Below are 27,124 nucleotides of genomic sequence, written 5' to 3' on the forward strand. Positions count from 1 at the left end.
ATGGATTCCCGCGGCATTTATGGTGTTAAACGGCCTAGATCAGTGCCAGCACCGATTTCAGTCGTAGCAGCAGAGTGTCAGCCGTTCCTGAGTTGCTGCCATTAATGCTGGCAGAGAGTATCAGGCTGCAGGAGGCAATGGGGCATCTGGGGGGCATAATGGGGGGCCTCTAAATTACTGGGGAAACTGGGGGCACATTGGGGGTCTTACCCGATTTCAGTCTGGGATCTCCGGCGTGGAGATCACAGCCTGAAATCTACATTTTCACACTAAAGCGCTCTGATTGGTTAGTCTGCAGCACTCTAATTGGTCCCTTGCCGGCTTCCCTGGTGTCTCTGCTCTTCGGGAGAGCTGAGACTCCGGGGCTGTGACACTTTATAGTTTCACAGCCCTGGTACGCAGTTTGGACGTGACTGTACGTCCAAATGCACTAAATTACTTGCGATTTGGACGTACAGTTACGTCCAAATGCGTGAAGGGGTTGAAAACGGACTGAACTGTCAGTGTCATCAGAGCAAGCAATGCTTTTTAACAAACACTCCAAAGTTTAACTATTTTTGGGGAGTAGCAACAGGCTTGGAGCTATTTTTAAGAAAATATTCATTGTCCTGGAAAGTGAATAAACAATGACTTGATGGAGCAGAGGAGGGGTAGTTGGAGCAGGAAAAGCTATAGCTCATGATGCTGATGGTGATGATGACAGCATCCATATACTACTTGTGCATGTAGTCTGGCCACTAGAATAATGACATGGAGGCAGAGGACAGTCTTTCTCACATTGCTGGCCAGTTCGATTTTCCTATGTGAGCATGTGATGAGAGCTTGCACACTGCAATGGTTTTGTCGGCCAGCCATTTAGAGAAAAATTCCCACATTGGATATACCTGAAAGGAGTCATCACAGGTCTGACAGCTTTTTGACCTTATAGAAACAACATCAGTGGGATCACCAAGCTGACCACAATGGAAGCAGATCAAACCCAGGAGGTTTTTTGGATATTTTGGCAGAACATCAGCTCTGGTCCTTTCAGTCATCACCTCCCCATCACCCCAATCCAGTTCCTGGAGCCAGTCCTCATAATCATACCTGCCACTTTTCTCAGATTTTCTTTTGTCAAGGACAGATCTAGATTTCCCTCCGAAAAGAGGGAAAAAGAGGGGTGGAGAGAAGCGCACAATAGGGTAATATTGTTTATACAAACAAATAAAAATAGTGGAATTTATCCACACTCACCTTGTAGTGTTGTGCTTAAATAGGCACAACTCTACTGTAAACTTTGTAGTAGTAAGGTCTTTTATCCAGGGATGCAGCCGCAGATGGTTTGTTCTTTTCGGTGGGGTGTCCACTCCCCCAAAAAAGAATTTTCAATATAAAAGAAGGAAGGTTTCTGCCTCGGCGCAAAGTCACTGGAGAAGACAATCTTGTTTGCAAGAGTAATTCTTGGTTTTAATAGAAACAACGCGTTTCGGGGATTACAGACTCCCCTTCATCAGTGACTTTGCGCCGAGGCAGAAACCTTCCTTCTTCTTTTATATTTTTCTCAGATTGTGATATGTCATAGGCTCCTGGCTCCCCTCATGATTCCCACCTCTTTACTTACCCCGAGTGCCACTACCATCACAGCTACCAATGCCCCTACCACAACAAGCACCACCATGGCTACAAGTGCCACTACTACCACCACCAACACAGCTATATATTTCAGTCATCATGTCCTCCTCATTCACAGAAACCTCTTCTATGTGGCAGTCTAAATGCTGACTGTTTACTATTACTTATCAACAGGAATACTATCTAGAATATCTTCCATAGCACCTGGGGTGTTGTCCCCTAGAAAAAAGGAGCGCCCCACTTGGAGCAGTCAGTGAAGACAGAGATGACAGAAAAGAAATGCCTGTATCCGCCTAAAATGAACTGTTATGGTGGAGGAGAGGGAGGAATGCACTGACTGAGTCAAAGGCATGGTGTCAGAGGTAACATCAATATCATCTTGTTATCAATGAGATGAGTAAGTCATCTAGTCCACAATACGATCCGCTTCCTCCACAATAATACACAGTTGACCACAAGAAGTGAAGGATAACTGTGACCTGCTGCTACTGGCTGGATGACTGGTGCTGATAGTGCTGCTGCTGCTTATACTACAACCACCCACATTCTCACTGGCAGAAAACATAGCATGTTTCGTTCTACATTACCCCCTCTATTGCCTTCCTGACTTTTATCAGAAATTTTATTTTTAATAAGATACTTATCACAAAAGATAATCAGGGGTCACACAGTCTAAACACGAAAAGTACAGTATATTGTTGGACAGAGTCCAGTACAAAATAACCGTATCCATACGCCAGGCACAATTGTCTCTGATTAACTGAAATTATTCAATTTATTAAAAAAATAATTTCATAAAAATTAACTTGGACAGAGTCCAGTCAAGCACACTAGACTTTGAACAACTGACTTTATTGAATTACATTTCAAAAATTGTTTGAATTACACCCAGTATACAGGACAAGAGAAGTGGTACTGTGCAGTGTCCATATATACAGAATAAGAGCAGATACTGAGAATTACACCCAGTATACAGGACAGGAGAAGTGGCTATGTGCAGTGTCTATATATATATATATATATATATATATATATATATATATACAGAATAAGAGCAGGTACTGAGAATTACAACCAGTATACAGGACAATATAAGTGGTACTGTGCAGTGTTCAAATATACAGAATAAGAGCAGGTACTGAGAATTACAACCAGTATACAGGACAATAGAAGTGGTACTGTGCAGTGTTCAAATATACAGAATAAGAGCAGGTACTGGGAATTACACCCAGTATACAGGTCAAGAGAAGTGGTACTGTGCAGTGTCCATATATACAGAATAAGGGCAGATACTGAAAATTTTACCCAGTATAAAGGACAAGAGAACTGGTCCTTTGCATCGTCTATATATACAGAATAAGAACACATACTGAGAATTAAGCCTAGTAGACAGGACAGGAGAAGTGGTTATGTGCAGTTTCCATATACACAGAATAAGAGCAGATACTGAGAATTACACCCAGCATACAGGACAAGAGAAGTGGCACTGTGCAGTGTCCATATATACAGAATAAGAGCAGATACTGAGAATTACACCCAGCAAACAGGACAAGAGAAGCAGTACTGTACAGTATCTGTAATTGTACTGGTTATGGTAATGCGATTACCTGGTCTACCAGCAGATGGCAGAAACATTGGCAAGGTTAGTTTCCCTAGTTCCATTCCAGCCCTCTCTAGAGAGGGAGGAGTTTAGGTAGTGAGTTGGTCGGTCTACCCTACCCCCTCATGGGGAGAGGTTGTGTAAGGAGTCTTCTCTGACAACCCCTGCTAGGGGAAGGCAGCAGGCCTGGTCCTGTCTGGACAAGTTCTGTTAGTCCTACGCCAGCCTTATCACTGGAGGTTGTGCACACCCAAGTATAAGTAAGCTTGAGGTACTTCAAAGCCAGGACAAGAAGTTCCTAGGATTAAAGTAGGAGACAGACTACAGCTAGCTAGACTAAGTTCCAGCAGAAGAGGAAAGTTCCTATTTACTCTAGCTACCATAGCAGAGCTGAGATTGTTGCAGAGAAGTGTTTGCCTGACATTAATGCCAATACCTGCTGATGACCAAGATACAGTTTGAAAACTGTTTGGATCACCATTCATGCCAAGTAAAAGCAACTGTTCAACGTTACTACAAGTCTGGACTCCATTTATTCCACTTGTTCATCATCCAAGTTTAACTACTCTTTTTGCACTTGCTTCGGACAATACCACGTCTGGTATCCATGGACATCCAGGTAGGAACACTGTGACACGTGTATACAACATCTACAGAGACATTGTAGTCTACTGTACACCACTCTGGCAATCCTACCCTAAGTACCAACATTACCATCTACAAAGGGGACTCCATGTCCTAGTTGCTTAACTGCAACTGGCATCACGTTTACTTGCTCTATAAGAGGAACATATTTTGTAGAAACCTCCCAAGGAACAAGGGATCCCCCAGACGCTGTCAACCGCCTGCTGCAAAACAAGTGGCGTCATGACAGGCCGTGGACACTTCCACTTTAAGGGACCCCATGGTAGGACCTCCCGGTCCGTTGTATATCCATATATACAGAATAAGAGCAGATACTGGGAATTACACCCAGTATACATTACAAGAGAAGTGGTACTGTGCAGTGTCCATATATACAGAATAAGAGCAGATACTGAAAATTACATCCAGAATTTCCAGGACACGGGAAGTGGTACTGTGTAGTGTCCATATATACAGAACAAGAGCAAACATTGAAAATGAAACCTATCATACAGGACAAGAGAAGTGGTGCTCTGCAGCTTCCATATAAAGAGAATGAAAGTAGATACTGATACTAATTACACCCAGCATACAGAGTAGGAAAAGTGATACTTTGCAGCATCCAAATATACAGGATAAGGACAGATACTGATTTCAGTCAGCATACACACACATATCCTCTCACAGGTGTGTTCTCTTCTATGGAGTGTTGCAGAAGCTTGAGGACATCTGCCTAGAGATCATTGTACATTGAAGTTTTGTCACAGTTTTGCCACAATGTAACATAATTCCCAAAGACAGATATGTACGCAGTGCCCTACAAAGAAGTGCATGGCTGGATGCTAAATTGCCATCTGCTGCAGTGCTGGAAAAGCAATGTCAGAAGCGAGAGGCTCAATTCATCTCATGTGGTGCGCCCTGGGTAAGCGGCAGGGGCAATATTTGAATTTGCGATATTTCACAAATATTTTGTAGAATATTCATCATATATCGAGATTATATTCTTGATTGCAAAAATCAGCAATGTAATATTCACATAATGCACGGGAAATACCAGCGTGGGTCACTATTGCTACATTTTTCAAGCTGGTATAAGTTTCCTGAGACTGGAGAAAATGGTTGACATGGCAGAACATTAGAATAGCTTTATATGCAGATAGAGTGCTCCAATATATTTGCGCTTGCGAATTTTCGGCAAATAATGATGCGCATAGTTTTTTCGTAATACGTGCAACTTGTGACATCATAGCACTATGGGGGTCATTTCTCAAACTGGTGTAAAGTAGAACTAGCTTAGTTGCCCATAGCAACCAATCAGATTTCTCCATTCATTTTTCAAAGGAACTGTCCAAAATGAAAGGTGGAATCTGATTGGTTGCTATGGGAAACTAAGCCAGTTCTACTGTATACCAGTTTGATAAATGACCCCCTATGTCTGTAGCATGTATGTATGGACAGCAGAACCTATCAGCTACACTATAGATCAATCTAACCTACACTGACTATCTCCCCCTAACTATCTGAATTATATACACTCACCTAAAGAATTATTAGGAACACCATACTAATACGGTGTTGGACCCCCTTTTGCCTTCAGAACTGCCTTAATTCTACGTGGCATTGATTCAACAAGGTGCTGATAGCATTCTTTAGAAATGTTGGCCCATATTGATAGGATAGCATCTTGCAGTTGATGGAGATTTGAGGGATGCACATCCAGGGCACAAAGCTCCCGTTCCACCACATCCCAAAGATGCTCTATTGGGTTGAGATCTGGTGACTGTGGGGGCCATTTTAGTACAGTGAACTCATTGTCATGTTCAAGAAACCAATTTGAAAGGATTCGAGCTTTGTGACATGGTGCATTATCCTGCTGGAAGTAGCCATCAGAGGATGGATACATGTTCTCATTCTGTTTACGCCATATTCGGACTCTACCATTTGAATGTCTCAACAGAAATCGAGACTCATCAGACCAGGCAACATTTTTCCAGTCTTCAACAGTCCAATTTTGGTGGGCTCGTGCAAATTGTAGCCTCTTTTTCCTATTTGTAGTGGAGATGAGTGGTACCTGGTGGGGTCTTCTGCTGTTGTAGCCTATCCGCCTCAAGGTTGTGCGTGTTGTGGCTTCACAAATGCTTTGCTGCATACCTCGGTTGTAACGAGTGGTTATTTCAGTCAACATTGCTCTTCTATCAGCTTGAATCAGTCGGCCCATTCTCCTCTGACCTCTAGCATCCACAAGGCATTTTTGCCCCCAGGACTGCCGCATACTGGATGTTTTTTCCTTTTCACACCATTCTTTGTAAACCCTAGAAATGGTTTTGCGTAAAAATCCCAGTAACTGAGCAGATTGTGAAATACTCAGACCGGCCCGTATGGCACCAACAACCATGCCATGCTCAAAATTACTTAAATCACCTTTCTTTCCCATTCTGACATTCAGTTTCGAGTTCAGGAGACCACACGCCTAAATGCATTGAAGCAACTGCCATGTGATTGGTTGACTAGATAATTGTATTAATGAGAAATAGAACAGGTGTTCCCAATAATTCTTTAGGTGAGTGTATATAAGTTACCAACTAATGTAATACAACAAAGCAAAGAGCACAGCAATGACACTGTTGTCTCTTTCATAACTGCAATAAACTTTAGAAAATGGCTGCTGGGGAGGTTCTCATATACTAAGGGGTAGGCCACTTTTCTATTGGTTGTTAGGGATGCTAAGCTGTGACAAAGCCTTCTCATTGGCCCACAAGCTAGAAGAAGGGAGGAATGATCACCTGATGTGTACTGTGTTAAAAAATAAAAAAAGAATATTCGTCATTACGAATATATAGCTCTATATTCTAAATATTCGCGAATTCTCGAAGTGCCGATATTCCTGATAAAAATTCATAATACGAATATTCGCGCTCAACACAAGACAGCTCATTGATTTGTAATAGATCATTTCCAGCACTGATCTCCTGTATGCCCATTCCTTTACCAGGACAGTTATTTATATCCTGGAAATAAATAATAAAGATTCCTAATTTATTATTTTAAACAGATATTTTCTAAATTGTGAGGAATTGATACCTACAGTACACAGGAAAATAGTGTAGCTTCTTATACATTAACATGCATTATTTATTGAAGCAATATTACCCATTTAAGTGTACTGTTCCTTGCACTTGTTCCAAATCCTGAAATACTTGTCAGAAATGCTTATCTATGAAAATATAATTCCTTAATTAATTTATATAAAATAGTCTGCACCACACCATTAAAGCTTATATTACACTGGCAAATAATCTTGCAGATAATCGCTAACAAGCATTTGTATGAACGCTCGTTTGCGATGATCTGGCAGTATAATACTGCCACCGATAACCTGATGAACAAGCAAACACTGTTCATCCGGTAATTGGAATCTTTCAACAGGCTTAAAAATCATCATTTGCTGGTGGCAGATCGTGGTGTCTAATCATGTTCTGCTGCCGGGAAACAATGAATCAGTATGGGGACAAGCGAAGGTATAACGATCACTCCTCCCTACACTGAGGAGGAGATCGCTGCATGTAAAGTATTGCTTCCCTCCCGACAATGAGCTGTGTGATCTGCCAGTGTAATATAAGCTTAAAGGGGTTGTCCGGGTTCAGAGTTGAACCTGTAAATATCCCCTCTTTCACCCAGGCAGCCCCTCTGAGATGAGCACCAGAGCATAAAATGCTCCGATCCTCTCTCTTGCCCTGAGCTGTATCGCGAAGGGCAAGGGCTTTTTTGTTTACATTTTTATATTGTTGGATGGAGGCTTCCGCCTAGCAGTGATGCCACCGGCGACGTCACCAGCACTAATGGGTGGGCTTTAGCACTGCCCTAGCAGTTTTACAGGCTAGGGCAGCACTCAGGCCTGCCCATTAGTGCTGTTGACGTCACCGAGAACACTGCTAGGCAGAAGCCTCCGCCTAGCAGAGACCCGGTACATCACCGGATCTGCAGAAAAATCCCTTGCCCTGCGCGATTCAGCACAGGGCAAGAGAGAGCATTGGAGCATGAAAGGCCCCGATTCTCATCTCAGTGGGGCTGCCTGGGTGAAGGTGATATGTCCGGGTTCAGCTCTTAACCGGACAAACACTTTAAGTTAGTATCTCTTATCCTAAAACATATTTTTTTTTTCTAATTTTAATTTGTAAATTAACCCCTGTAAATATATCAGTTTGTGATGCTCCATGATGTAGAACTTAGGATAGACTCTCACTAGAGCACCAAATATATCCCTGCTACATCCAGCCATAGTGGTTCCACTATTAGGTGTCAAGTGTCTGAGTGATGGGTGATGTAGTAAATGTAGGAAGGCTTGCAGTTTTAGGTGTAACATGTGCTGTGAATTCTGTAAGCTCTATAAGCATGATGGGCCTCATGCCCAATTCTTAAATGCCCCCCCCCTCCTTCACCCCAGATTGAGTTCTGAAAAACAGGCATCTAGTTGTCTCTCATTACTCCTGACTTCTCTTGTCTTCCTGTAAAGCAGCACTTGCAACGTCCTGACACGTATGTTTGTAGTTGCACTGGACCTGTAACCACATAACTGATCCACTGTCGCATTGCTCAGGTTCTGGGAATAGCATCTAGAATGTTTTCCAGGACTGTAAATGTCTTTTAAAAAGAAGGGGAAAAAATGTATGCTGCATTAGACTCTGCATGTCCAGAACAATTGGGGATAGTGTCAGCTTGGTTTTAGTATGTTCCTAATTGACAGACCAGGTGCTTCTACTCTGAAAGAAGACATTTTGAACTCTCCAAATGTTGAGTTTGGCCCTGTTAGCAGACTCCCTGCCTGAGCCAGGATTGATGGCCTAGAGGCCCTAGAGCTTTATGAATTAAAGGGGTATTCTGGTTGTTACAAGTTATTAGACTATTCGATCGGTGGGGATCCTGCCGCTAGGACACCACGATTACGAGAAAGGGGTCACCGTACCCCCTGAAATGAATGGAGTGGCATGTCAGGCATGAACATGACCGCTCCATTAATTTCTATGAATAGAGAATAACTTGAAACAACCGGAATACCACTTTAAGCAGTATTGGTTTCTGGTAACCTTAGTGCCGTACTACATTCAGGGCTACTGTGTGCCCATAGGCACGGTTGGGGTCATTTATCAAACTGGTGTAAAGTAGAACTGGCTTAGTTGCCCATAGAAACTAATCAGATTCCACCTTTCATTTTCCAAAGGAACTGGCCAAAATGAAAAGTGGAATCTGATTGGTTGCTATGGGCAACTAAACCACTTCTACGTTACACCAGTTTCATAAGTGACTCCCTGTGGGCTATTTGGGCCAGTTTTTTTCCCTGCAATAAAAGGTTTCAGATAGCTCTTGGTATATTAACGGGGAATTGCAGCCCAACATATGATCATTTTAGAAAGAAGTGAATAACTGCCTACAGGATTTCCCATTTTGCTCCTGTCCATTGGTTTTAAATCTTGGTCTTAAACTACGCCACTTTATTATATTTGTAAAGTAGATTGAAGTAATATGGATCCAACATTATTGAAATGGATTTATAATATCAACAGTGTTCTGCCACTTTTCAAATTACTTTAATTTAGTAGGAAGTGCTTACGTGAATTTCTTAGTCAGTTTTTCTAGCATTATTGATTAGCTCTGTTGGCTCCTTTCTTATGCTGATGGCTCTTAACCCTTTCAAGACCAAGCCATTTTTTCACCTTTGTGACCAGGCTTAATTTTGCAAATCTCTCGTACTTAATGTTAGGGGTAAATTTGGGCCAATAAGTTTTACCTTTATATTATAAAACATAAAAAATTTACAGAAAATTTGGAAAAAAATATAATTTTCTAAATTTGAATTTGTATGCGTTAAAGTCAGATAGTGATACTTCATTAGATAGTTTTTACTTAATATTCCCTATATGTATACTTTATGTTGGCATCATTTTGAAAATCACATTTTATTTTTTTAGGACGTTAGAAGGCTTAGAATTTAAGAAGCAATTTCAACTTTTCTATAAAATTTTCAAAACCAACTTTTTCAAGGACCAATTCAGTTCTGAAGTCACTTTGAGGTACTTACATAATACACACCACCCATAAATGACCTCATTTTAGAAACTTTACTCCTCAAATTACTTAAAACTGGTTTTACAAACTTTGTTAACCCTTTAGGTGTCCCACAAGAATTAAAGGAAAATGGAGGTGAAATTTAAATTTTTCAGTTTTTGTGCAGATTTTTCATTTTAATCCAATTTTTTCTATAACACAGCAAGGGTTAACAGCAAAATGAATCTTAATATTTATTACCATGATTCTTCAGTTTACATAAACACCCCATTTATGTTCGTAAACAGCTGTATGGGCACACGGCAGGGTTCAGAAGAAAAGGAGCAACATATGGTTTTTGAAGAGAAGCTTTGCTGGAATAACTTTTAAATGTCGTGTCATATTTGAAGAAACACTAGGGCACCCTTACAGTAAAACTGTCCAAAAGTGACTCTATTTTGGAAACTATAACCCTCAAATAACTCATTGAGGGGTTTACTGACAACTTTTACCTCAGAGACGTTTCATAATATTTAGAAACACATGGCTGTGAAAATGAAAAATTATATTTTTTACAAGAAAAAAATTCACAAAAAAACTCAAATGTTTCATTTTAACAAGGGATAAGAGGAGAAAATGCATGGGGGCAGGCATGATGGGGGCAGGCAGGCACAGTTGCTGGCACATACACAGTGCACGGCCGGCAAAGCTGGAGGCAGGGCGCACAGAAGGGGGCACAGATTGGGGCAGGGGGCTCACATATTGGCGGCACAGATTGGGGGCACGGAGGATAATGGTACCTGATTTCAGGCTCTGATCTGCAGAGTGCAGATCAGAGCCTGAAACCGGCACTTTTACACTGCGGCGATCCGATTGGTTAGTCTGTGCAGACTAACCAATCGGAGTGATCGCCGGCAAGGGACCACTCTGATTGGTCCCTTGCTGGCATTACTGGACTCTGCACTGTCCCTGACAGTGGCAGTACAGGGGCAGAAGTGCAGTGTCCCACTATGTGCTATATGTGGGCACTTTAAACTTTTGCTGCTAACTGATATATTTAATGTATTAAATGTCTTGTATTTTCCTAATATCAGGCTGGCATTGTCATTATATTTATTCGCCCCTAGGTGGTGCTGGCGCAACATAATATATATAGCCAGGGGTTTCCTGACTTAGGAGAGAGTAAAAGGAAGTGGAAGGAAGTAGTTGTGTTGAGAGAGGAGAAGGAAGTGTATGAAGGAGCAAAGCAGGCTGAGTCCAAGATATAGCTGTCTTTCTTTCCTCTGGGCCCTGATCAAGCCTGGAGAGGTCAAACCAAGAGTTTACTGCAGCCCAGCACAAGACAGTAAGTCTAAGTATGAATATAAAGCAAGTCTAGTAAAGATTAGAGCTGATTCTAGCCAAGGGACTTCACCAGCACCAGTGACCGGGAGGAACTTAAAGGTACCTGGACACAACTGGATAATTAGTGCGCAGAATTGTCCTTTTCCACTAAACGCCTTCTGAGACATAGTGGACTTGAATATTTCAAGAGAGCATCCTGCATCAAATAATGTAGCAGAGAGTTTGCCTGCCACAAGGGAGAACACCCTTATTGGATTGCTCAATATGAAGTAAGGAAACCACTAAATTCGGCACCTGAGTGCTAGAAAGTGGACTTAGTGCAAATTTACCCATTCTTAGCCTGTAAAGTAACAGCATTAGAGAACTCCTCAACTGACAATTGCCAGACTTGTTATAAGGAATTACAGTTAAACCAACATCTGGATTATTGCTTTTCCTGTATTGATGAACTTTACCAACTGTCCTGAGACGATTGATTCAGTAAATGTTCAACTGTTTTACTACAACTGACTCCTCATCCTTTCTGCAACTCTCAACATTTGCACCTTATGGTGCTGGCGTCACGAACACAGAGGCCGAGCCCCCAAAGCACCTTAAACACCTATACCATCAAGGGCACCTCAACCAACATCTGGCTTGTGTTCCCTGCAATAGAGAGTGCTCCAGAGGATTTAGTGCTGTAGTGCTGCATGACGACCCAGGGAGGCTCTGCTAACCGTGAGTAAATTAACTACTACCTCCATCGGCCCACCGTAACTCATGTGTTGCCCCTGTGGTCTGGTCAACTGCAGAAGCTTTAATCCAAGCGCTTTACAGCGCTTGGATTAAAGATCTGCCATGACATTTATATATGTGCTATCTGCACGGGGTATGTGCAGATAGCACGTATATAGCCGTATGGCAGTCAGGAAGGGGTTAAATATCCAAATATTCAATGCCTTATATAGCATCTAATGTGCAGAATTCCCCATCCACACTCTACTGCTTAGGCCCCATTCACACCACTGTGTCACGGCCATGTCTGTTTTGCACACTACAAACCAGAGATCCACAAAACATAGGTACCGGCCGGGTGCACCCTGCATTGTTGTGAAGATCCATTAACTTCAATGGGTCTGTGATACTCATGTTGGGACAAAGATAGGACATGTCCTATATTGTACACAGCCGCACCGACCTGGAACCACAAGAAATGGCTTCCATGTGCAGCCGTGCCGCAAAAGATAATGCCCTTTGGCCACATCTTGTTTATTGCAGACCCACTGAAGTCAATTGTACACATGGCCAGTGCCCATTATTTGCGTATCCGCTGTTTGTGTTCCACAAAATGGACAAAGCCATGACACGTCGTCTGAAATAGCCTTAAAGGGAGTCTGTCACCAGAGATCTCCCTGTCCAACCAAGAGCACAGATAGCTGTAGGTCACCTGAATAAAATGTTTTTTCCTCTTCCTGGTCCGTGGCTCCATTTCTGAGATGACTGTTTTTTATAATATGAAAATGAGCTGTTTGGCGCAACGAGACATCACCATTGCTCTCGTCTCACCAAAACTCTGCTCCTTCCAGTGCCCAGACCCTCCCTCCCTGCATCAATTGACAGTATCAGGCAGTTAGATGGAATACAGCGTTTCCCTAGCCCATGCAGTGCTGCTTCAGATATTGGCACAAGTACAATACAGCAGATATCAACTCTAGCAAGTATCAGGGCTATGCGTTGATACACAAAATTATGGCACATGCATGAGAACACTGGGCTCCGTCAATCAAACAGGGAGGAAGGGGATGGGCAATTGAAGGAGCGGAGCTTTGATGCATCCTTATTGCACCAAACACCTAATTTGCATATCACAAAAAATGCTCATATTTCAGGAATGGAACCTCGGATCGGGAAGGGGAAACAAACTTTCCTTCAAGTGACCGACACCTATCTAACTATGCTCTTGGTTTGTCTTGGGTGACAGACTCCCTTTAAAGTTCTATTTAACCACTTAAGGACCACAGGTTTATACCCCCCTAAAGACCAGGCCCTTTTTTACAAATCGGCACTCCACAACTTTAGCGGTTTATTGCTCGGTCATGCAACTTACCACCCAAATGAATTTTACCTCCTTTTCTTCTCACTAATAGAGCTTTCATTTGGTGGTATTTCATTGCTGCTGACATTTTTACTTTTTTTGTTATTAATCGAAATTTAACGATTTTTTTGCAAAAAAATGACATTTTTCACTTTCAGTTGTCAAATTTTGCAAAAAAAAACGAGATCCATATATAAATTTTGCTCTAAATTTATTGTTCTACATGTCTTTGATAAAAAAAAAATGTTTGGGTAAAAAAAAAATGGTTTGGGTAAAAGTTATAGCGTTTACAAACTATGGTACAAAAATGTGAATTTCCGCTTTTTGAAGCAGCTCTGACTTTCTGAGCACCTGTCATGTTTCCTGAGGTTCTACAATGCCCAGACAGTACAAATACCCCACAAATGACCCCATTTCGGAAAGTACACACCCTAAGGTATTCGCTGATGGGCATAGTGAGTTCATAGAACTTTTTATTTTTTGTCACAAGTTAGCGGAAAATGATATTCCACTAACTTGTGACAAAAAATAAAAAGTTCTATGAACTCACTATGCCCATCAGCGAATACCTTGGGGTCTCTTCTTTCCAAAATGGGGTCACTTGTGGGGTAGTTATACTGCCCTGGCATTCTAGGGGCCCAAATGTGTGGTAAGGAGTTTGAAATCAAATTCTGTAAAAAATGACGAGTGAAATCCGAAAGGTGCTCTTTGGAATATGGGCCCCTTTGCCCACCTAGGCTGCAAAAAAGTGTCACACATCTGGTATCTCTGTATTCAGGAGAAGTTGAGGAATGTGTTTTGGGGTGTCTTTTTACATATACCCATGCTGGGTGAGATAAATATCTTGGTCAAATGCCAACTTTGTATAAAAAAAATGGGAAAAGTTGTCTTTTGCCAAGATATTTCTCTCACCCAGCATGGGTATATGTAAAATGACACCCCAAAACACATTCCCCAACTTCTCCTGAGTACGGAGATACCAGATGTGTGACACTTTTTTGCAGCCTAGGTGGGCAAAGGGGCCCATATTCCAAAGAGCACCTTTCGGATTTCACAGGTCATTTTTTACAGAATTTGATTTCAAACTCCTTACCACACATTTGGGCCCCTAGAATGCCAGGGCAGTATAACTACCCCACAAGTGACCCCATTTTGGAAAGAAGACACCCCAAGGTATTCCGTGAGGGGCATAGTGAGTTCATGGAAGTTTTTATTTTTTGTCACAAGTTAGTGGAATATGAGACTTTGTATGAAAAAAAAAAAAAAATCAGCATTTTCCACTAACTTGTGACAAAAAATAAAAAATTCGAGGAACTCGCCATGCCCCTCACGGAATACCTTGGGGTGTCTTCTTTCCAAAATGGGGTCACTTGTGGGGTAGTTATACTGCCCTGGTATTTTCCAGGGGCCCTAATGTGTGGTAAGTAGGTAAATGACCTGTGAAATCCTAAAGGTGCTCTTTGGAATATGGGCCCCTTTGCCCACCTAGGCTGCAAAAAAGTGTCACACATGTGGTATCGCCGTATTCAGGAGAAGTTGGGGAATGTGTTTTGGGGTGTCATTTTACATATACCCTTGCTGGGTGAGAGAAATATCTTGGCAAAAGACAACTTTTCCCATTTTTTTATACAAAGTTGGCATTTGACCAAGATATTTATCTCACCCAGCATGGGTATATGTAAAATGACACCCCAAAACACATTCCCCAACTTCTCCTGCGTACGGCGATACCAGATGTGTGACACTTTTTTGCAGCCTAGATGCGCAAAGGTGCCCAAATTCCTTTTAGGAGGGCATTTTTAGACATTTGGATACCAGACTTCTTCTCACGCTTTGGGGCCCCTAGAATGCCAGGGCAGTATAAATACCCCACATGTGACCCCATTTTGGAAAGAAGACACCCCAAGGTATTCAATGAGGGGCATGGCGAGTTCATAGAAATTTTTTTTTTTTGGCACAAGTTAGCGGAAATTGATATTTTTAATTTTTTTCTCACAAAGTCTCCCTTTCCGCTAACTTGGGACAAAAATTTCAATCTTTCATGGACTCAATATGCCCCTCACGGAATACCTGGGGGTGTCTTCTTTCCGAAATGGGGTCACATGTGGGGTATTTATACTGCCCTGGCATTCTAGGGGCCCTAAAGCGTGAGAAGAAGTCTGGAATATAAATGTCTAAAAAATTTTACGCATTTGGATTCCGTGAGGGGTATGGTGAGTTCATGTGAGATTTTATTTTTTGACACAAGTTAGTGGAGACTTTGTAAGAAAAAAAAATTATAATTCCGCTAACTTGGGCCAAAAAAATGTCTGAATGGAGCCTTACAGAGGGTGATCAATGACAGGGGGGGTGATCAATGACAGGGGTGTGATCAGGGAGTCTGTATGGGGTGATAACCACAGTCATTGATCATGCCCCTGTAAGGCTTCATTTAGACGTCCGGATGCGTTTTGCGGATCCGATCCATCTATCAGTGCATCCGTAAAAATAATGCGGACATCTGAATGGAGCTTTACAGGGGGGTAATTAATGACAGGGGAATGATCAGGGAGTCTATATGGGGTGATAACCACAGTCATTGATCATGCCCCTCTAAGGCTTCATTCAGACGTCCGTATGCGTTTTGCGGATCCGATCCATCTATCAGTGCATCCGTAAAAATCATGCGGACATCTGAATGGAGCTTTACAGGGGGGTAATCAATGACAGGGGGGGTGATCAATGACAGGGGGGTGATCAGGGAGTCTATATGGGGTGATAACCACAGTCATTGATCATGCCCCTGTAAGGCTTCATTCAGACGTCCGTATGCGTTTTGCGGATCCGATCCATCTATCAGTGCATCCGTAAAAATCATGCGGACATCTGAATGGAGCTTTACAGGGGGGCAATCAATGACAGGGGGGTGATCAGGGAGTCTATATGGGGTGATAACCACAGTCATTGATCATGCCCCTGTAAGGCTTCATTCAGACGTCCGGATGCGTTTTGCAGATCCGATCCATCTATCAGTGCATCCGTAAAAATCATGCGGACATCTGAATGGAGCTTTACAGGGGGGTAATCAATGACAGGGGGGTGATCAGGGAGTCTATATGGGGTGATCACCACAGTCATTGATCACGCCCGTGTAAGGCTTCATTCAGACGTCCGGATGCGTTTTGCGGATCCGATCCATTTATCAGTGGATCCGTAAAAATCATGCGGACGTCTGAATGGAGCTTTACAGGGGGTTGATCAATGACAGGGGGGTAATCAATGACAGGGGGGGTAATCAATGACAGGGGGGTAATCAATGACAAGGGGGTGATCAGGGAGTCTATATGGGGTGATCAGGGGCTAATAAGGGGTTAATAAGTGACGGGGGGGGGGGGTGTAGTGTAGTGTAGTGGTGCTTGGTGCTACTTTACTGAGCTACCTGTGTCCTCTGGTGGTCGATCTAAACAAAGGGGACCACCAGAGGACCAGGTAGCAGGTATATTAGACGCTGTTATCAAAACAGCGTCTAATATACCTGTTAGGGGTTAAAAAAAACACATCTCCAGCCTGCCAGCGAACGATCGCCGCTGGCAGGCTGGAGATCAACTCTCTTACCTTCCGTTCCTGTGAGCGCGCGCCTGTGTGCGCGCGTTCACAGGAAATCTCGCGTCTCGCGAGATGATGCATATATGCGTGACTCTGCCCAGGGCTGCCACCTCCGGAACGCGATCCTGCGTTAGGCGGTCCGGAGGTGGTTAAAATTGCAAAGCTTCTGAAGCGTGATCATCGAACAATCAAGCGTTTCATTTAAAATAGTCAACAGGGTCGCAAGAAGCGTGTGGAAAAACCAAGGTGCAAAATAACTGCCCATGAACTGAGAAAAGTCAAGCGTGCAGCTGCCAAGATGCCACTTGCCACCAGTTTGGCCATATTTCAGAGCTGCAACATCACTGGAGTGCCCAAAAGCACAAGGTGTGCAATACTCAGAGACATGGCCAAGGTAAGAAAGGCTGAAAGACGACCACCACTGAACAAGACACACAAGCTGAAACGTCAAGACTGGGCCAAGAAATATCTCAAGACTGATTTTTCTAAGGTTTTATGGACTGATGAAATGAGAGTGAGTCTTGATGGGCCAGATGGATGGGCCTGTGACTGGATTGGTAAAGGGCAGAGAGCTCCAGTCCGACTCAGACGCCAGCAAGGTGGAGGTGGAGTACTGGTTTGGGCTGGTATCATCAAAGATGAGCTTGTGGGGCCTTTTCGGGTTGAGGATGGAGTCAAGCTCGACTCCCAGTCCTACTGCCAGTTTCTGGAAGACACCTTCTTCAAGCAGTGGTACAGGAAGAAGTCTGCATCCTTCAAGAAAAACATGATTTTCATGCAGGACAATGCTCCATCACACGCGTCCAAGTACTCCACAGCGTGGCTGGCAAGAAAGGGTATAAAAAGAAAATCTAATGACATGGCCTCCTTGTTCACCTGATCTGAACCCCATTGAGAACCTGTGGTCCATCATCAAATGTGAGATTTACAAGGAGGGAAAACAGTACACCTCTCTGAACAGTGTCTGGGAGGCTGTGGTTGCTGCTGCACGCAATGTTGATGGTGAACAGATCAAAACACTGACAGAATCCATGGATGGCAGGCTTTTGAGTGTCCTTGCAAAGAAAGGTGGCTATATTGGTCACTGATTTGTTTTTGTTTTGTTTTTGAATGTCAGAAATGTATATTTGTGAATGTTGAGATGTTATATTGGTTTCACTGGTAAAAATAAATAATTGAAATGGGTATATATTTGTTTTTTGTTAAGTTGCCTAATAATTATGCACAGTAATAGTCACCTGCACACACAGATATCCCCCTAAAATAGCTAAAACTAAAAACAAACAAAAAACTACTTCCAAAAATATTCAGCTTTGATATTAATGAGTTTTTTGAGTTCATTGAGAACATGGTTGTTGTTCAATAATAAAATTAATCCTCAAAAATACAACTTGCCTAATAATTCTGCACTCCCTGTATAGTATGTTTTAGCACCTGGTGTTCTTTAATAGCATTTTAGCCTGTTGTTTTTTAATAGGAATGTATATAATGTAAAAATGACAATATTCATTGCCCATAAGTTTTAATTTTTTTTTAAGCTGCAAAAAAAACTGTTAAAGTCTATGGGAGAAAAATGCCAGGGAAAAAAATTGCAGTCCTAGAGCATGCTTTTTAAAACAAATGCCATTGAGCCAAAAACACACAGAGTGAAAAAATGCCACTAGAACAAAAAATGCTTGTTTGTCCTGTAATATCTGGAGCTGGCATTTTTAGCCTAAAAGATACTGCACAATCACACCAAAGACTGCAATAGCCCTCAAAAATGGCAGAAAAAAAAATATGATTAATTATGCTCTCTGTCCAGAACCATAGCCAGCAAACTCAGAAATTTCTACCAGTCTTTCTTAACCAGTCCTGTTGGTAGGAAGCTAAGGCTAGGCTCCTCTACAGATCCTGCTGCAAGGCCAGATTAGTTTGGTAGCTAGGGTCCAAGATTTTGTCTAAGGAGTAAGGTAGCAGAAAACTGGTGCGAGTTTGCTAGAAGCAGTCAGAAACGTGAGAGACAAATAGTGCCAAAATGGCGGACAAGGGGTGAATTCAGACACTTGCCACGGGAAGAACACCAGGAAAATCAGTAGTTGCCGATTCAGCAGACAGGTGGTTAATCCAGAAATATAGTCAGGATATCATGAGAATCCATAGAAGCCAAATCAATAGACCAGAAAACAAGTCAAGGTCGGTACACAGATGGTTAACAAGCAGGTCTTGAGTTCAGACCCAAAGCATGGAAGTACAAACAGAGCCAGGACACTATAGGCAATCACAGGCAACTTGTGATGATTGAGTAGCAGACTCAAATCTCCCACCTAGCTCTGGGATTGGATGCCGAGCCAGGAACCTGATTGGCTCGGCTTTCAGCCTCACTAATAGGTTGACCAGCCAGGCCTCCACGGTCAGCATTGCAACCCTCCCAGCACAACCATACACAGTATGTCAGCTGGGTAAACTCCTGACAAATAAACTATACAGGGGGGTAATTAATGACAGGGGAATGATCAGGGAGTCTATATGGGGTGATAACCACAGTCATTGATCATGCCCCTCTAAGGCTTCATTCAGACGTCCGTATGCGTTTTGCGGATCCGATCCATCTATCAGTGCATCCGTAAAAATCATGCGGACATCTGAATGGAGCTTTACAGGGGGGTAATCAATGACAGGGGGGGTGATCAATGACAGGGGGGTGATCAGGGAGTCTATATGGGGTGATAACCACAGTCATTGATCATGCCCCTGTAAGGCTTCATTCAGACGTCCGTATGCGTTTTGCGGATCCGATCCATCTATCAGTGCATCCGTAAAAATCATGCGGACATCTGAATGGAGCTTTACAGGGGGGCAATCAATGACAGGGGGGTGATCAGGGAGTCTATATGGGGTGATAACCACAGTCATTGATCATGCCCCTGTAAGGCTTCATTCAGACGTCCGGATGCGTTTTGCAGATCCGATCCATCTATCAGTGCATCCGTAAAAATCATGCGGACATCTGAATGGAGCTTTACAGGGGGGTAATCAATGACAGGGGGGTGATCAGGGAGTCTATATGGGGTGATCACCACAGTCATTGATCACGCCCGTGTAAGGCTTCATTCAGACGTCCGGATGCGTTTTGCGGATCCGATCCATTTATCAGTGGATCCGTAAAAATCATGCGGACGTCTGAATGGAGCTTTACAGGGGGTTGATCAATGACAGGGGGGTAATCAATGACAGGGGGGGTAATCAATGACAGGGGGGTAATCAATGACAAGGGGGTGATCAGGGAGTCTATATGGGGTGATCAGGGGCTAATAAGGGGTTAATAAGTGACGGGGGGGGGGGGGGGTGTAGTGTAGTGTAGTGGTGCTTGGTGCTACTTTACTGAGCTACCTGTGTCCTCTGGTGGTCGATCTAAACAAAGGGGACCACCAGAGGACCAGGTAGCAGGTATATTAGACGCTGTTATCAAAACAGCGTCTAATATACCTGTTAGGGGTTAAAAAAAACACATCTCCAGCCTGCCAGCGAACGATCGCCGCTGGCAGGCTGGAGATCAACTCTCTTACCTTCCGTTCCTGTGAGCGCGCGCCTGTGTGCGCGCGTTCACAGGAAATCTCGCGTCTCGCGAGATGATGCATATATGCGTGACTCTGCGCAGGGCTGCCACCTCCGGAACGCGATCCTGCGTTAGGCGGTCCGGAGGTGGTTAAAATTGCAAAGCTTCTGAAGCGTGATCATCGAACAATCAAGCGTTTCATTTAAAATAGTCAACAGGGTCGCAAGAAGCGTGTGGAAAAACCAAGGTGCAAAATAACTGCCCATGAACTGAGAAAAGTCAAGCGTGCAGCTGCCAAGATGCCACTTGCCACCAGTTTGGCCATATTTCAGAGCTGCAACATCACTGGAGTGCCCAAAAGCACAAGGTGTGCAATACTCAGAGACATGGCCAAGGTAAGAAAGGCTGAAAGACGACCACCACTGAACAAGACACACAAGCTGAAACGTCAAGACTGGGCCAAGAAATATCTCAAGACTGATTTTTCTAAGGTTTTATGGACTGATGAAATGAGAGTGAGTCTTGATGGGCCAGATGGATGGGCCTGTGACTGGATTGGTAAAGGGCAGAGAGCTCCAGTCCGACTCAGACGCCAGCAAGGTGGAGGTGGAGTACTGGTTTGGGCTGGTATCATCAAAGATGAGCTTGTGGGGCCTTTTCGGGTTGAGGATGGAGTCAAGCTCGACTCCCAGTCCTACTGCCAGTTTCTGGAAGACACCTTCTTCAAGCAGTGGTACAGGAAGAAGTCTGCATCCTTCAAGAAAAACATGATTTTCATGCAGGACAATGCTCCATCACACGCGTCCAAGTACTCCACAGCGTGGCTGGCAAGAAAGGGTATAAAAAGAAAATCTAATGACATGGCCTCCTTGTTCACCTGATCTGAACCCCATTGAGAACCTGTGGTCCATCATCAAATGTGAGATTTACAAGGAGGGAAAACAGTACACCTCTCTGAACAGTGTCTGGGAGGCTGTGGTTGCTGCTGCACGCAATGTTGATGGTGAACAGATCAAAACACTGACAGAATCCATGGATGGCAGGCTTTTGAGTGTCCTTGCAAAGAAAGGTGGCTATATTGGTCACTGATTTGTTTTTGTTTTGTTTTTGAATGTCAGAAATGTATATTTGTGAATGTTGAGATGTTATATTGGTTTCACTGGTAAAAATAAATAATTGAAATGGGTATATATTTGTTTTTTGTTAAGTTGCCTAATAATTATGCACAGTAATAGTCACCTGCACACACAGATATCCCCCTAAAATAGCTAAAACTAAAAACAAACAAAAAACTACTTCCAAAAATATTCAGCTTTGATATTAATGAGTTTTTTGAGTTCATTGAGAACATGGTTGTTGTTCAATAATAAAATTAATCCTCAAAAATACAACTTGCCTAATAATTCTGCACTCCCTGTATAGTATGTTTTAGCACCTGGTGTTCTTTAATAGCATTTTAGCCTGTTGTTTTTTAATAGGAATGTATATAATGTAAAAATGACAATATTCATTGCCCATAAGTTTTAATTTTTTTTTAAGCTGCAAAAAAAACTGTTAAAGTCTATGGGAGAAAAATGCCAGGGAAAAAAATTGCAGTCCTAGAGCATGCTTTTTAAAACAAATGCCATTGAGCCAAAAACACACAGAGTGAAAAAATGCCACTAGAACAAAAAATGCTTGTTTGTCCTGTAATATCTGGAGCTGGCATTTTTAGCCTAAAAGATACTGCACAATCACACCAAAGACTGCAATAGCCCTCAAAAATGGCAGAAAAAAAAATATGATTAATTATGCTCTCTGTCCAGAACCATAGCCAGCAAACTCAGAAATTTCTACCAGTCTTTCTTAACCAGTCCTGTTGGTAGGAAGCTAAGGCTAGGCTCCTCTACAGATCCTGCTGCAAGGCCAGATTAGTTTGGTAGCTAGGGTCCAAGATTTTGTCTAAGGAGTAAGGTAGCAGAAAACTGGTGCGAGTTTGCTAGAAGCAGTCAGAAACGTGAGAGACAAATAGTGCCAAAATGGCGGACAAGGGGTGAATTCAGACACTTGCCACGGGAAGAACACCAGGAAAATCAGTAGTTGCCGATTCAGCAGACAGGTGGTTAATCCAGAAATATAGTCAGGATATCATGAGAATCCATAGAAGCCAAATCAATAGACCAGAAAACAAGTCAAGGTCGGTACACAGATGGTTAACAAGCAGGTCTTGAGTTCAGACCCAAAGCATGGAAGTACAAACAGAGCCAGGACACTATAGGCAATCACAGGCAACTTGTGATGATTGAGTAGCAGACTCAAATCTCCCACCTAGCTCTGGGATTGGATGCCGAGCCAGGAACCTGATTGGCTCGGCTTTCAGCCTCACTAATAGGTTGACCAGCCAGGCCTCCACGGTCAGCATTGCAACCCTCCCAGCACAACCATACACAGTATGTCAGCTGGGTAAACTCCTGACAAATAAACTATGTGTGAATCCACCCAAAAATGCCTTAAAAAAGCATTTTTGCAGCATTTTTTTTGAGGCGTAATGAATGTTTTCATTTATTGACAAGAAGAAGAAATAATGAAAATGCTGAAGAATTTAAAAAAACACAGTGACTGAGAATTTCTAAGCTAAATGTGCCTGAATTGTAGCTCACTTTGCACCAGAATTGTCTTGCGGCAGATTTATTTTTTGTTTTAGATACTTTTTGTGCCCCACCAAACAGGTTTAAAAAGTATCTTGTAAAGAGGGCATGGCTTTGCCTCATTTATTGATCTAAAATGAGCCAAATAAGTGGAGTAAGAAAAGTGTCTATATATCCAGCAACATGCATCAATTTTATCAGAAAGCATGTGTAACTGATCAATTAGTAGTACTAAATGTCCCCAGTATTTCAGAAAGTTTGGGAACCTTTCATTCTAAAGCTAAAGTATATCTACCACCGTCCACCATAGTATATTGCCCCATGTAGGTGGAGCATGTTACATGCATACTGTAGGCCTACTGTCCATGTAACGACCAGTGAAATTGTAGTGCACAATTTCTTTTAACCCCAGCCTGTTTTGGACCCTACTGACCAAGCGTTTGTCTTCCTTTTTTCATCGTTGCGTTCCAAGAGCTATAACTTTTTTATTTTTCCGTCTATATAGCTTTATGAGGGCTTGTTTTTTGCGGGACAAGTTGTCGTTTTTAATGGCGCCACATAACTTTCTGATTAACTTTTATTAACTCTTTCTGGGAGGGAGATGGGGAAAAATAGCAATACTGCCACAGCGTTTTTACGTTATACATTTTATGGAGTTAATTTTTCGGTACAAATAACATAATATATTTATTCTCTGGGTCACTAAGATTACAGTGATACCAAATACATATATATTTTTTCCGTTTTACAACTTTTCTGCAATAAAATTCCTTATTTTTTTTTGCATTGCTGCTTCCCAAGACCCATAACTTTTTATTTTTATTTCTATGGAGTTGTGTGAGGGCTTGATTTTTGCGGGACGACTTCTATTTTTCATTGGTATCATTTTGAAGTAAATGTCACTTTTTGATCGCTTATTATTATGTTTTTTCGGTAGCAACTAAGAATAAATGACCAATTCTGTTTATTTATTTATTAACTTTTTTACGGCGTTCACCGTAGGGGATAATTTACGTGATATTTATGTAGTCCGGGTCGTTACGGACACTGCAATACCAAACATATGGGTGAGATTTTTTTTTCATTGAAAAGCGTATTTTCAATGGAAAAAAAAGCATAGTTTTTTTAATGGGATTTTTTTTTATTGAATAGGGGACTATAACAGACAGCATTCTGATTGATTTTAAAATGCAATGCATTATTCCTATAGTGCATTGCATTTTAATATCAGTGCGCAGCCTGCTGGAAATGACTCAAGGCTGGTCTGGGGCCTACACGAGACCCCAGCCAGCCTTCACACACATCGGCACCCCGCAAATGCTCCCTCTGTCACCGCTTTACATGCCATCCCATTTGTATATGAAAAATCTTACAACCTATTTGTCTTAACAATAGTAAATGAAGATATTTCATAAACTCAGTGTTAACAGAAACATAACACCCAATTTTTTAGATCTGGTGCGAGTGGGAAAAAGTTCCAGATTGCGGTGCAAATAATCTTTGGCTACAATCTGCACCAGAAATAGGCCTAAAATAGACGCATTTCTGATCGTAAATGACCCCGTTTGTGTTGTTGACTTTTATACATAGCAGAACTGAACTGCATCTAACAAATTCATGTCTTACTATTATATGAATTAGGCTACTTTAACATTAGCATTTTTGCAGATCCGTCATGGAGCGCGATGGGGACACAACCAAACGGAACGGAATGCATTTTGGTGCATTCCGTTTTGTTCAGTTTTGTCCCGATTAACAATGAATGGGGACAAAACTGAAGCGTTTTCTTCCGCTATTGAGATCCTATGACGGAATAGTGGAATTGAAAACGCAGATGTGAAAGTAGCCTTACATTAGCAAGAAGTGGTGTGCAACACATATAAATACAAGTGTCACCATGTGATAACGGATAAAGATATAAATGAGAAAATCCATGTGTACACAATATAAATGTTAGCTAAAATGACACGTGACCGTTAACTACACATACATAACACTTAGTATGACTAATGATCCACTAGGATTGGCTGGAGTTCAGTAGACTGATTGTCCAATGAACAGGGCATGGGACAGACAGGAATCTATTCATAATTGACACTGAGGAGAAGGAGACCTAGAAATGAACTGAATAAGAAACATTGAATGAATATGTGTTGTGATAACTGTCAGATGAATGACTGGAGTGAAGGACTTTTTGATATACATAATGTTTAGTTAGATGTATTAGGATATGGAACTTAAGAGAACTTAAAGTTTGGTGGAAATATTTAGTGGACCCTAATATTTAAAATTTTCATGCATACAACTAATTATTAACTTTTATGTGTCATGCTCTGATAAATGTGTGGTTTGACAAATGGTTTTATGGAGTTACCTTAGTGGTCAGTGGCATGATCTGCTCCTGCTCCAGAATACTGAGAAATGGTATCTCCAAAAAACTTGACAGAAATTCCAATTGTAGCAGCTCCTCCTGTGACTGAGGGAATGCCAGCACTGCAGCCACTCCTTGGGCTACTATTACCTGGCATAACCATTGTGCCAATGAGACAGGATCCCTCTCCCTTGGTGCGCCCGAAACCACCTCCAAACTCAGATTGTATGGGAGCAAACTGCTGCGACTGATTCGGGACAGAACATTCTGGATTCTGGTCTGTGAGTGTCCAGCCAAGGGTAAGAGGGCACCAAGACGAACTGTGTGCCCAATACGGGCAAGAATACGACATGGCTGTGGATGACCGAAGCAAGGCACCAAGCTGCAGAATACACTAAGGTATACACAAAACCAGTGCAGAATATCCATGGAGGTAAAGCCAAAAGAGGAGGGGACAAGGAAAAGTGGATGAAGAAACGACAGATGTAGAAATGTGGAGAATGATTTAAAGGTGATGAAGCTGAGATACTGAATGAAGAAACCAAACAGGCAACAGGGAGATGGTGAGAGAAGGCAGAAAACAGTGATGAGGAAGAATAAAGTGCAGGAGAAAGCAGGTCAAAGGGAATGTACAAGGATAAAGGTGGTCATCATCTATACAGGTAAAATGTTGTGGTGTATGAAGAAAGAGGGCAAAATGTCAATATAGAGCGATGAGAAGTAGATGCTGAGAATCTAAGGAAAGAAGTCAGTCCAGGATGAATCAGACTGGATGCTGAGTTGAGCTCAGCTCTGCCACTGTTTGCTGGAGTCTGGTGATACTGACAGAACAGGGTGAGGGAGGGGAGGGAGAGAGACCAGGAGGGAGAGAGGGACCAGAAGAGAGGAGGTCAAAAATATTGATGAACAGGAGAAGGAAAGCAAACAGAAGAGGATTAGATAAGGAATGCTGAGGGGAGGTTCTAGACAGGGAAGAATTGTAAAGTGTCAACAAATTAAACTGCCAGTCTCAGAAAAAGGATGAAACTTAAGAGAAAAGCAGGGCAGGACAGGCAGGGAGATTTTAAAACCTTGAAATATAAGGCTTCAAAGGGTTAACTAGAACGAGGGAGAAACCTGGAGACAGATAATAGGATGCTGTAAAGGTAAGACTGGTGTGAGTTATTGTCATCCAGGACCACAGTTTTTAAAGCCAATCTATAGAGAGGTGGCTCCTGAAGCATTAACAGATCTCCGACACTGTCTGGGGCACTGACAAGGGCAGATAGATAGAAATGAGTTGTATGAATGTGTGCACGACAAGGACATTTTATGGTGGAAGACTAAAAGGTTCATCTGAAATGTCTAATTCAAGCTCAGAATCAAAGAAAGGCAAAGTAGACAGCAACCCATACACACACTACACATACTAAGTGAAGCTCACAGGGAATCTTTAGTAGACATACATTTTTTAAAGCCATTTTTAAGGTTCTGTGCAGACTGCGGTGGTGTCCTGGTCATTGATGGTGTGTCCTGTGTACCACTGCCAAGAACTGCAGCTGCTAATGCTTAACTCTGTAAATTCCACTGTATCAGGTATGAGTTTCTTGCTCAGATCAAGACTGCCCGAATGTAAATATTGGGGGTACTTGGGATTATTATATGTTTGTAAGTTTGCTGAATCTGGACGGTTTCCAAAGAAAGTTAATTCTATCGGAGGAAAACTGTC

At 42.3% G+C, this 27,124-nt stretch overlaps 1 protein-coding gene across 1 annotated transcript in view; it reads right to left on the reverse strand.

Moving 5' to 3' along the window:
• The window catches only part of GRIN3B (glutamate ionotropic receptor NMDA type subunit 3B), a 145,595-nt gene extending 119,750 nt beyond the window's left edge, over positions 1 to 25,845 (reverse strand). Inside the window, exon 1 of the mRNA XM_040420411.1 lies at positions 25,420 to 25,845. Coding sequence (XP_040276345.1) covers positions 25,420 to 25,845 — 426 coding nt within the window. The remainder of the gene's footprint in view (positions 1 to 25,419) is intronic.
• Between the last annotated feature and the right edge of the window lie 1,279 nt (positions 25,846 to 27,124).

This window comes from Bufo bufo, chromosome 2 (assembly GCF_905171765.1).
Source record: "Bufo bufo chromosome 2, aBufBuf1.1, whole genome shotgun sequence".
Lineage (NCBI taxonomy): Eukaryota > Metazoa > Chordata > Amphibia > Anura > Bufonidae > Bufo > Bufo bufo.